At 43.4% G+C, this 12,797-nt stretch overlaps 1 protein-coding gene across 2 annotated transcripts in view; it reads right to left on the bottom strand.

Annotated features, from left to right (window-relative positions):
• Nucleotides 1-12,797, bottom strand: part of LOC139265763 (sodium- and chloride-dependent neutral and basic amino acid transporter B(0+)-like) — a 94,653-nt gene that overhangs the window by 65,565 nt on the left and 16,291 nt on the right. For both annotated transcript variants that reach the window (XM_070883136.1, XM_070883135.1), the window contains exons 4-5: nt 10,733-10,900; nt 3,508-3,646 (exon numbers count right to left, since the gene is read on the bottom strand). In XM_070883136.1, coding sequence (XP_070739237.1) covers nt 3,508-3,646; nt 10,733-10,900 — 307 coding nt within the window. The remainder of the gene's footprint in view (nt 1-3,507; nt 3,647-10,732; nt 10,901-12,797) is intronic.

The following is a 12,797-nucleotide window of genomic DNA, read 5'->3' on the forward strand; positions in this document are numbered from 1 at the left end:
TTGAGAGAAAAGAATCTACATTTACATTAGTACTGAGGGTAGCAAGGACATTCTGGGTGGGGGACTTCAATGTCCATTGCCAAGAGTGGCTTGGTAGCACCACTACCGACAGAGCTGGCCAAGTCCTGAAGGATATAGCTGCCAGACTAGATCTGCGGCAGACAGTGAGAGAACCAACACGAGGGGAAAAACCTACGTGACCTCGTCAACATCAATGCACCTGTCGCAGATGCATCTGTCCATGACAGTATTGGTAACAGTGACCACCACAGAGTCATTGTGGAGATAAAATCCCATCTTCACACTGAGGAAACCCTCCATCGTGTTGTGTGACACTATCACCATGCTAAATGGGATAGATTCAAAACAGATCTAGCAACTCAAAACTGGTCATCTATGAGGCAATGTGGATCATCATCAGCAGCAGAATTGTATTCCACCACAATCTGTAACCTCATAGCCCAGCACATCACTCATTCTACCATTACCACCAACCCTGGTTCAATGAGGAGTGCAGAAGAGCATGCCAGGAACAGCAGCAGGTGTACCTAAAAATGAAGCACCAACCTGGGGAAGGTGCAACACAGAACTCATCATCATAGTCAGTCCCTTGAAACGAGGATGACTTGCTTTCACACCAAAAAGGAATAAGTTCACAGATGTTTCAATGAAGGACTTAATATTCCAGATCCAGAACTACATGTTGAAGGGTGAAAGATGCTTGTGCTTGGACTTTTAACGTGTGGTGGCCATTGTATACCAGACACCACACGGGCTTGACAGAGCTAGGTCTTGGTCCAGTAGCAAGGATTACCCAAGACGACTGGAGACCAGCTCTGCTGCATGGATCTAGTGCACACATATAGCAGTGTGGACTGGCCCATGCTGCCCCTGGGCCCTCGCCTCTTCTGGGCCGCAGACTCACGCCTCTCCTGGGCCCTGGTCACTTCCTTCTACAAACTCTTGCCGCTCCTTCGCCCCCTCCTGCTGTGCCTGCTCGCACTGCAATCAGTGACCTGACTTCTCAGCTGTCGCCCTCCTGCAGTGGTATGCCGCTGCACGCTGCTCCCTCTGATGGCCCCGGCCTGCTGATGGTCTTGCAGGCCGGGACCGCGCCGATTTCCGGGTTGGCTGCTCCCTCTAAACTACATGTATGCTAAACAGCGGAAGCAGCATGCTGTAGACAGAGCTAAGCAATCCCACAATCAACGGATCAGATCAAAGCTCTGCGGTCCTGCCACATCCAGTCATGAATAGTGCTGGACAATTAAACAACTAACGGGAGGAGAAGGCTGCATGAATATCCCCATCCTCAACAATTGCGGAGCTCAGCACGCGAGAGCATAAGACAAGGCTGAAGCATTTTCAACCATCTTCAGCCCGAAGTGCCGAGTGGGTGATCCATATCGACCTCCACCTGAGGTCCCCAACATCACAGAAGCCAATCTTCAGTCAATTCAATTCACTCCATGTGATATCAAGAAATGGTCGAGCGCACTGGATACAGCAAAGGCTATGGGCCCTGCCAACATCCCGGCTGTTGTGTTGAAGACTTGTGCTCCAGAACTAGCAGTGCCTCTAACCAAGCTGTTCCAGTACAGCTACAACTATGGCATCTACCTAACAAGGTGGAAAACTGCCCATGTATGTCCTCTCCACAAAAAGCAGGAAAATCCAATCCGGCCAATTACCGCCCCATCAGTCTACTCTTAATCATCAGCAAAGTGATGGAAGGTGTGGTCGACAGTGCTATCAAGCGGCACTTGCTGACCAACCTGCTCACTGATGCTCAGTTTGGGTTCAGCCAGGACCACTTGGCTCAAGACCTTATTACAGCCTTAGTCCAAACATGTACTAAAAAACTGAATTCCAGAGGTGAGGTGAGAGTGACTGCCCTTGACATCAAGGCAACATTTAACCGAGTGTGGCATTAAGGAGCCCTAGTAAAATTGAAGACAATGGGAATCAAGGAAAACTCTCCATTGGCTGGAGTCATACCCAGCAGAATGGAAGACGATTGTAGTGTTGGAGGTCAATCATTACAACCCCAGTACATTCCTGGAGGGGTTCCTCAAGGCAGTGTCTCAGGCCCAACCATCTTCAGCTGCTTCATCAATGACCTTGCCTCCATCATAATGTCAGAAGTGGAAATTGCACAATGTTCAGTTCCATTCACCACTCCTCAGATAATGAAACAGTCTATGCCTGAATGCAACAAGATCTAGATGACATTCAGGCTTGGGCTGATAAGTGGCAAGTAACATTCGTGCCACACAAGTGCCAGGCAATGACTATCTCCAACAAGCAGTAGTCTAACCACCGCCACTTGACATTCAATGGCATTACCATCGCCGAATCTCCCACCATCAACATCCTGGGGTCACCATTGACCAGAAACCTAACTGGACCTGCCACATAAATACTGTGGCTCCAAGAGCAGGTCAGAGGCTAGGTATTTTTCATAAAGTGTCTCATCTTCTGATTCCCCAAAGCCATTCCAACATCTACAGGGCACAGGTCAGGAGTGTAATGGAATACTCTCCACTTGCCTGGATGAGTTCAGTTCCAACAACATTTAAGAAGCTTGACACCATCCAGGACAAAGCAGCCCGCTTGATTGGCACTCCATCCACCACCTTAAACATTCACTCCCTCCAGCACTGGCACACCGTGGCTGCAGTGTGTACCATCTACTAGATGCAGTGGTTCAAGAAGGTGGCTCATCACCACCTTCAAGGGCAATTGCGGATGGGCAATAAATACTGGCCTTGCCAGAGACTCCCATATCCAAGGAACGAATACAAAAAAATGGCATTCAACAATATCCAATTTAAGTTCTTTTAGAACTGAATTGCTACCAAGAATTAAGATTAAATTTGATATCCTTTATGAATTTTCTCTGTTTTTATTGATGCTTTTAAACATAAAACTTTGTTTAAACAGTGATTGCTGAAGAGATTCCCTGGAGAGCTGATTTGAAGGAGTTCCTATCAGTGCTTCATTGACTGACTTACAAAGCACTGTTAAAACTACTTGGGTTAGTCAATGTATTTCCCAATGAATTCAGCTCCTTCATATTGTTAAACATGGGACCTGCTCCCAAACAGTTTCCCCAATTCAATCACCAGGTCTGTGGGTTAAACACAATACTGTATTCAATTAAAAGCAGTGAAAGGGATATCAGTCACAGATAATTTGAACCATTTAATGTTTAGCAGTTCTAGTGGTGAATCTCTTCCGTGAAGAAGAAAATAAAAAACGTCTCACTGTATATATATATTGTTAAAGTAAACCTGCAGGGTTAGACCAGGGCTCTGTTAACTAATGAAAGGGCCCCTGTTGTGATGTTAGTTTGTAACAGACATATGATGTAAATAATGCCTCTATCTAAATCAAACAGCTTTTCACTCATTAAACAGGACATTCACCCAACTGACCTTCCCAAGAGGAAGCTACTGGTACAGCTGTGCAGGTTATAGGTGCAGCGATCTGTAGCAATTTACTTACTCCCAGTATTGCTCACTTGGACCCTGGTAAGGAACGTAGATTTCTGATCCATTCGTGCATGTTTCATTGTTTGCCTGCAGCCATGTTGTATTAATTATTTCAAAATATCCATCATCCAGAGTGAGATTGCAGAGTGGATCTGGAAATTGTGGAATGTGTTTTAGAAATACATTTCATTGGGAACGATGCAAGGAAATCTAAAAAAAAAACAGCAAAAGACAACTAAAAAAAATAACAGAGAGATTAGATGGTTTATGAGAGTAAACTTGCAAGAAATATAAAAACAGATAGTAAGAGCTTCTACAGGTATATAAAAAGGAAGAGAGTAGCTACGGTAATCGTTGCTCCCTTAGAGGATGAGACTGGGGAATAGGGAAATGGCAGAGATTTTGAACAAATATTTTGCATCGATCTTCCTGGTAGAAGACATTAAAACATCCGAATAATAATAGATAATCAAGGGGCTATAGGAAAGGGGAACATAAAATAATCACTATCACTAAAACGAAAGTACTCTGTAAAATAATGGAAATAAAGGTGGACAAGTCTGCATTCTAGGGTCTTAAAAGAAGTGGCTGCGGAGATATTGGATGCATTAGTTGCAATCTACCCCAAAATTCCCTGGATTCTGGAGAGATCCCAGCAGGATTTGAAAACCGCAAATGTAACGCATCTATTTAAAAAAGGAGCTAGACAGAAAGCAGGAAACCAAAGACCAGTTAACCTAACATCTGTCATTGGGAAAATGCTGGAGTCCATTATTAAGGAAGCAATAGCAAGACATTTGGAAAAGCATAATACAGTCAAGCAGAGTCAACATGGTATTATGAAAGGTAAATCATGTTTGATAAATTTGCTGGAGATCTTTGAGGATGTAACGAGCTGAGAGGAAAGGGGGAACAAGTGAATAACAACATAACAATTAGGAGCAGGAGTAGGCCATTTGGCCCCTCGAGCCTGCTGCGCCATTCAATAAAATCATGGCTGATCTGATCATGGACTCAGCTCCACTTCCCTGCCCGCTCCCCATAACCCTTTACTCCCTTATCGCTCAAACATCTGTCTATCTCTGCCTTAAATATATTCATTGACCCAGCCTCCACAGCTCTCTGGGGCAGAAAATTCCACAGATTTACAACGCTCAGAGAAGAAATTCCTCCACATCTCAGTTTTAAATGGGCGACCCCCTATTCTAAAACTGTGCCCCCTAGTTCTAGATTCCCCCATGAGTGGAAACATCCTCTCTGCTTCAACCTTGTCGAACCCCCTCATTATCTTATATGTCTCAATAAAATCACCTCTCAATCTTCTGAACTCCAATGAGTACAGGCCCAACCTGCTCAACCTTTCTTCATAAGTCAACCCCTTCATCTCAGGAATTAACCAAGTGAAACTTCTCTGAACTGCCTCCAATCCAACTATATCCATCCTTAAATAATGAGACAAAAACTGTACGCAGTACTCTAGGTGTGGCCTCACCAATACCCTGTACAATTGTAGCAGGACTTCCCTGCTTTTATACTCCATCCCCCTTGCAATAAAGGCCAACATTCCATTTGCCTTCCTGATTACTTGCTATACCTGCAAACTAACTTTGTGTTTCATGCATAAGGAGCCCCAGGTCCCTCTGTACTGCAGCAATTTGTAATTTTTCTACATTTAAATAATAATTTGCTTTTTTAATTTTTTTGCCAAAGTGGGTAACCTCACACATTCCCACATTATACTCCATCTGCCAAATTTTTGCCCACTCACCTAGCCTGATTTTATCCCTTTGCAGATTTTTTGTGTCCTCCTCACAACTTGCTTTCCCACCTATCTTTGTATCATCAGCAAACTTGGCTGCATTACACTTGGTCTCTTCATCCAAATCATTAATATGGATTGTAAATAGTTGAGGCCCCAGTAGCGCCCCACTAGTTACTGTTTATCAACCAGAAAATTACCCATTTATCCCGACTCTCAGTTTTCTGTTAGTTAGCCAATCCACATCTATGCTAATATGTTACCCACAACTTTTATCTTATGCAGTAACCTTTTACATGGCACCTTATCGAATGCCTTCTGGAAATCCAAATACACCACAGCCACTGGTTCCCCCTTATCCACCCTGCTCGTTACATCCTCAAAGAACTCCAGCAAATTCGTCAAACACGATTTCCCTTTCATAAAACCATGCTGACTGCTTGACTAAATTATGCTTTTCCAAAAGTCCTGCTATTGCTTCCTTAATAATCGACTCCAGCATTTCCCCGATGGCAGATGCTAGGTTAACTGGTCTATAGTTTCCTGCTTTCTGTCTGCCTCCTTTTTTTAAATAGGGGTGTTTTACATTTGTGGTTTTCCAATCCTCCGGGACCTCCTCAGAATCGAGGAAGTTTTGGTAGATTACAGCCATTGCATCCACTATCTCTGCAGCCACTTCTTTTAAGACTGTAGGATGCAAGCCATCAGGTCCAGGGGACTTGTTCCCCTTTAGTCCCATTATTTTATAAAGTAATTCTTTGTTAGTGATAGTTTTAAGTTCCTCCCAATAGCCCCTTGATTATCCAGCATTGGGATGTTTTTAGTGTCTTTTACCGTGAAGACCAATACAAAATATTTGTTCAAAGTCTCTGCCATTTTGCTGTTTTCCATTATTAATTCCTCAGTCTCATCCTCTAGGGGACCATAATTTACTTTAGCCACTCTCTTCCTCTTTATGTACCTGTAGAAACTTTTACTATCTGTCTTTTTATTTCTTGCTGGTTTACTTTCATAATCTATCTTCCCTCTCTATTATTTTTTTAGTCGTTCTTTGCTGGTTTTTAAATGTTTCCCATTCCTCTGGCTTCCCACTAGTCTTGGTGACTTTGTATGCTGTTGTTTTCAAATTGATACCATCCTTTACTTCCTTAGCCACGGATGGATATCTATTCTCTTAAAGTCTTTCCTTCTCATTGGAATAAATTTTTGTTGAGAGTTATGAAATATCTACTTAACTGTCCGCCACTGCTCATCAACCATCTGACACTTTAATCTTTAATAATGGGATGTGGTGCATTTGGATTTCCAGCAGGCATTTGATAAGATGCCACATAAAAGGTTACCGCACAAGATAAGAGCTCCTGGGCTTGTGGGTGATAATTAGCATGGATAGAGGATTGGCTAACTAACAGGAAACAGAGAGTCGGGATGAATGGGTCATTTTCTGGTTGGCAAATGGAAACAAGTGGGGTGCCACAGGAATCAGTGCTGGGGCCTCAACTATTTACAATCTATATTAATGACTTGGATGAAGGGACCGAGCGTAATGTAGCCAAGTTTGCTATTGATGCAAAGCTGGGTGGAAAGCAAGTTGTGAAGAGGACACAAGTAATCTGCAAAGGGATAAAGATAGGTTAAGTGAATGGGCAAACATTTGGCAGATGGAGTATAACGTAGGAAAGTGTGAGGTTATCCACTTTAGTAGAAAAAATAAAAAAGCAAATTATTATTTAAATGGAGATTACAAAATGCTGCAGTACAGGGGGACCTGGGGTTCCTTGTGCATGAAACACAAAAAGTTAGTATGCAGGTACAGCAAGTAATCAGGAAGGCAAATGGAATGTTGGCCTTTATTGCAAGAGGGATGGAGTATAAAAGCAGGGAAGTCCTGCTACAATTTTACAGGGCTTTGGTGAGACCACGTCTGGAGTACTACGTCCAGTTTTGGTCCCCTTATTTAAGGAGGGGTATACTTGCATTGGAGGCAGTTCAGAGAAAGTTCACTTGGTTGATTCCTGAGATGAAGGGGTTGACTTATGAAGAAAGGTTGAGCAGGTTGGGCTTGTAATCACTGGAGTTCAGAAGAATGAGAGGTGATCTTATTGGGACATATAATTTCTGAGGGGGCTCGACAAGGTAGATGCAGAGAGGATGTTTCCACTCATGGGGGAATCTAGAACTAAGGGGCAAAGTTTTAGAATAAGGGGTCACCTATTTAAAGATGAGGAAGAATTTCTTCTCTTAGAGGGTTGTAAATCTGTGGAATTTTCTGCTCCAGAGAGTTACGGAGACTGGATCATTGAATATATTTAAGGCGGAGATAGATAGATTTTTGAGCGATAAGGGAGTAAAGGATTATGGGGAGCGGGCAGGGAAGTGGAGCTGAGCCCATGATCAGATCAGCCATGATCTTATTGAATGGCACAGCAGGCTCAAGTGGCTAAATGGCCTAGTCCTGCTCCGATTTCTTATGTTCTTATGAGGTGCAATTTCTTCACCTAGTGGGTGGTGGGAGTCTGGAAGTCACTGCCTGAAAGAGTGGGAGAGACAGAAACTCTCACCACATTTAAAAGATACTTAGATGTGCACTTAAAGTGCCGTAACCTACAGGGCTATGGATCAAGAGCTGGATAGTGAGATTAGGCTGGATAGCTCTTAGTCGGCCAGCGCAGACACGATGGGTCGAAATGGCCTCTTTCCCTGCTGTAAATTTTTATGATTCTATGTGTGCAATCAATGGCTCCCTGAAACATGGCGGAGCCACAGGAGTACTGATCCTGGTTCTCCCTGGACATGCTGAACTTTACGTAGTTCATTCGAGGCTGTAAAGAACGTTGGTCACCTGGCGAATGCCGCAATGTACTGCAAATTGCGAAATGTTGCATATATCGCTTACAGGAGCCTGGAAGGACCCGGTAGCATCGAGGTTGAGTGCTACTGTCACTTTCACTGCCACTGACAGCGAGGTCCTGGTGCCAATTTCAGCTTAGAGGTTTGTGTGCAGGAGATGGCAGAGCTCCGTGACCACCTTCTTGCAGAAGGTGCACTGTTCTTATGCACTGCTCCTCCGACATATCAAGGTATGAAGAATGTGCATGGTAAACCCTAGGGGGTTAAGGCCACCTGCCCCTCCTCAGGCATGGACCCACATTGGCCATATCCCATCGATGTCGCTGGCACCTTCGAAGTAGTCACCGCCAGCTGGTGTGCCAGCACTGCCCCCATCAAGTTGCCAAAGGCAAGAGTGAGATGGTATTCGGCAATGGATCTGAAATGGAACTCTTCAATACTGCTGAAATGGTAGTCATCAACATAAGTACTCAGCAGCAGCAGCATGCCAACATCAACGCACTCTGCTAGGAGAATATGTAGTGCTCACCGTGATCTCTGTGCCCTGGTTGCTACTTCCTTTACATACCGCCGCGGCATCGCAATCATGAGTTGTAAATGCCAACTTTTTGTGCCGAGTTCACGCCAGCCGGTGAAGCGCAAAAAACGGAGATTGGGTCACTGACACTAGGGAGGCGTTGCACGCATAATGACGTCATGATTTTTCTGGCGGCAGAAGGCGTGGCGGTACTTCTTTGTGCCGTCGTAAAAGCTCAAGCAAAGTTTGCAACAGGCGGTAACATCACAGAACACGGGCGCTAAGCCATTTGCGCAGAGGTTTTCGGTTCTCCGGGACATTATTGTCTGATGGTAACCACCGAATTTCAGCCCCTAAACATGCAAGGGAAAGACCAGCTGATGACCTGCTGTGGGAAATTGTGGGCCAAAAAGTACCTCTAATATTGGAGTGAGATGGTGGCTTAGAGGTAACATTCCCGCCCCTGTGTCAGGAGGTGTAGAATTCGATCCCCATTCCAGACAGTCCTGGTGAGTGGAGACAAGGAGCTCTGGCTCTTAATTCTGGTTGGCATCCAGTGAGAAATCTGTGTCTTTTGAGTAGGGGTTGCCCATAAAACTCTCCAGTCATGTAAAACTAACCATCTTATCGGCTGGAATATAGATGGTTCCTTTTGTGGAAGAAGCAATTAAATTATGACCTGTCCTACAGTTAATCAGCCGGTGAATCATTCCACTACTTTGCACTGTTCTCCAAGGGAAGAGCTTTAAGATATGAAAACAACAATCCCTTAAATTATGACTCGAATTGTGCCCAAAATTTTCAATCATCACAAAAGGTCAGACATCATCCCCAGTTTCCAGTCTGTATGTCCAACTTCACCCACAGTCCCGGTCTGTATAATAAGGTCAGATATCCCCACAGTCCCAATCTGTATAATAAGGTCAGACATCATCCACAGTCCCTTCTGTATAATAAGGTCAAACATCACCCACTGTCCCAATCTGTATAATAAGGTCAGACATCATCCACAGTCCCAGTCTGTATAATAAGGTAAGACATCACCCACTGTCCCAGTCTGTATAATAAGGTCAGACATCATACACTGTCCCAATCTGTATAAGGTCAGACATCACCCACAGTTCCAGTCTGTACAATAAGGTCAGACATCACCCACTGTTCCGGTCTGTATAATAAGGTCAGATATCATCCACAGTCCCAGTCTGTATAATAAGGTCAGACATCACCCACTGTCCCAGTCTGTATAATAAGGTCAGACATCACCCACTGTCCCAGTCTGTATAATAAGGTCAGACATCACCCACTGTCCCAATCTGTATAATAAGGTCAGACATCACCCACAATCCCAGTCTGTATAATAAGGTCAGACATCACCCACTGTCCCAGTCTGTATAAGGTCAGACATCACCCACAGTCCCAGTCTGTACTATAAGGTCAGACATCACCCACTGTCCCGGTCTGTATAATAAGGTCAGACATCACCCACAGTCCCAGTCTGTACTATAAGGTCAGACATCACCCACTGTTCCGGTCTGTATAATAAGGTCAGACATCACCCACAGTCTCAGTCTGTATAATAAGGTCAGACATCGCCCACTGTCCCAGTCTGTATAATAAGAGTTTCTTCAAAATTTAAAGCATTTTTTTCTTCCTTTTAGGTGTTTCACACTGACCCGTCACATCTAAGATTTTGAAATTGTTTCTGCTTAATTCAAGCAGAATTAATCTTTGATATCTTACAAATTAGAATTTGGAGTCATGAGTCGAATGGCAGGACTTCGTGAGAGGTGACAAGAGAAAATGAACACGGCATTTGAAATACAGGCGACAAGAGGGCAGAGAGTTTGAGAGAGGCACGGAGAGTAAAAAATATACAGAAGATGGCAGACACATTGGGAAAAGCTAACGTTAAGACAAAAAGTGATAAAAAAAAGATTCCTGCACAATCATAGAGATATACAGACAAGAGAAACTATGTGAAATATAAACAGAGAGACACACACAAACAGTGGACACAAACAGTGGATACAAGCAAAAAGAGCACTAGAAAAAAATGTACAAGCTGAGATGCAATGTAGAAAGAGAATTACCCAATAGAAGTTAACACAGTACCTTTGGGAGTCCTGCTGCATGTTTCATCTGCACCCCACCACCTGAAGCAGTCTGCCCACGGCAGGGGGGATTGGAAGGAAACAAATAAGTAGAACAGGCTGTAGCCGATGATGCAAGGGTAGACAATGTTGGAAATTGTAATCACAAGGACCATGGTGATCCCCACACCTTAAAATGGAACGAGGAACAGGAGCTTAGATTAGAAACTATTTAATTGAAATAAATTCTTTCACATGGATTCCACTGGTCGGACAAACCAATTGCGTTTTTTACTGCAATCGGGCACCATGGTAATTTCTGCTGTGAACAGTGAGACTGTCCCGGATAACTACACTTGTAGGAAATGTCAATGCCTCGAGTCACTCTGCTCAGAGTCATTGAGCTAGAGACATTCTGACACGTAAGGGAGTGGGTGAAATATATGTATATAATTTCATTTGATATTAGGTTTGAGTGGGAGAAGCAAGAGTCACAACGAAAGTAAGATTTTTGAATGGATGAGAACTAAATTGACCACAATAAACTGGGTTAATGGGTGACCCCACAGACAAACAGTGGGAAGTTTCCAAGGAAGTTTTTGCAGCAATACAAAACCAGCCAAGCTCTTTTTGTTTCTTGTGGAGGTCTCCTTTGTCAGTCAGCAGGGAAGAGGGCCAGTCTGCATGCTCTAACAGCCTCCACAAGAGTACGCAGCGATGAATCAGAGAAGCATGGTGCAGCTCTCTGCCATTTGGCTATGTAGGTTTCAAAAGTTTTAGCTGCACTGTGGTCTTTCTTTCACACCTTCCACCCTCCTCTGAAACCTTCAAGTGAGTTAAGTGCAAGGTTATTTTAAATAAAAGAGTGTCAGCATGGATTTGTGAAGAAAAGATCATGTCTGACTAATGTAGTTGAATTGTTGGGGAGGTCATTAACATGGTGGCGGGGGGAGGGTCCATGGATGTTGTCTATATGGAATTTCAGAAGGCATTTGATCAGGTCCCACATAAGAGATTATTAGAAAAACAAAGCATACAGAAATATAAATGATCTTGTGACATGGGTTAGAAATTAGTTGGGAGACAGAGCAGGGAATATACTCTGATTGTTGGGATTTAACAAGTGATGTTCACCAGGGATGTATTCTAGTGCCTCAGCTTTTCACCATAGATATCAAAGACTTATATGAAGGAATAGTGAACTCTGTATCCAAGTTTGCAGATGACACTAAGTTAGGAGCAAGAATAAGTTGTGTCGTAGGAGCAGGACATTGTAAATAAATGTAGACAGATTAAGTGAGTAGGGAAATTGTGGCAGATAGAGTTCAATGTGTGGAAGTATGAAATCCTCAACTTTGGATCCAAAAAAAAACAAATTGGGAGATTTTCTTAATAGCAAGAGACTAGGGACTGTGACGCAGCAAAGGGATTTGGGTGTTCAGGTACAGAAATCAGTAAATGTAATCAGAAAATGAATGAATGTTAGCCTTTAGCTCAGGGGTCTGCAATAAAAAAGGATGAAGTTCTGCTTCAGCTGTACAGAGCCTTGGTCAGACCCTATCTGAAATATTGCCTTCAGTTTAGGCACTGTATCTCAGGAAGGATATACAGGCCTTAGAGGTGGGATAGCACATATTCACTGGAATAATGCCAGAGCTTAAAGGGTTAAATTATGAGGAAAGGTTACGTAAACTTGGCTTATATTCCCCTGAGTTTAGAAGCTTGAAGAATGATCTAATAGAGGTGCTTTAAATGATAAAGGAATTCAATAGTGTAGATAAAGGGAAACTATTTCTTGTTTTGTGGTAATCTATAACAAGGGGACACAAGGGGAGGTCTGCTCCAAGTTTCCCGAGTGAAATTGGGAAACAAAGAAGATTAGTAGAAAGCTTGAATTCTCTTCCCCAAAAGGCTGTTGTTCCGCCGTGAACTTAAGATTGAAGATTAAGATTGACAGATTTTCATTAGATACGGATAACAAGGGATATGGAGCAAAGATGAAGTTGAGGTATCGATCAGCTATGATCTAATTGAATGGTGGAACAGGCTCGAGAGGCTGAATAGTCTACTCCTGTTCTTATGTTCAT

Source organism: Pristiophorus japonicus, chromosome 6, assembly GCF_044704955.1.
Source record: "Pristiophorus japonicus isolate sPriJap1 chromosome 6, sPriJap1.hap1, whole genome shotgun sequence".
Lineage (NCBI taxonomy): Eukaryota > Metazoa > Chordata > Chondrichthyes > Pristiophoridae > Pristiophorus > Pristiophorus japonicus.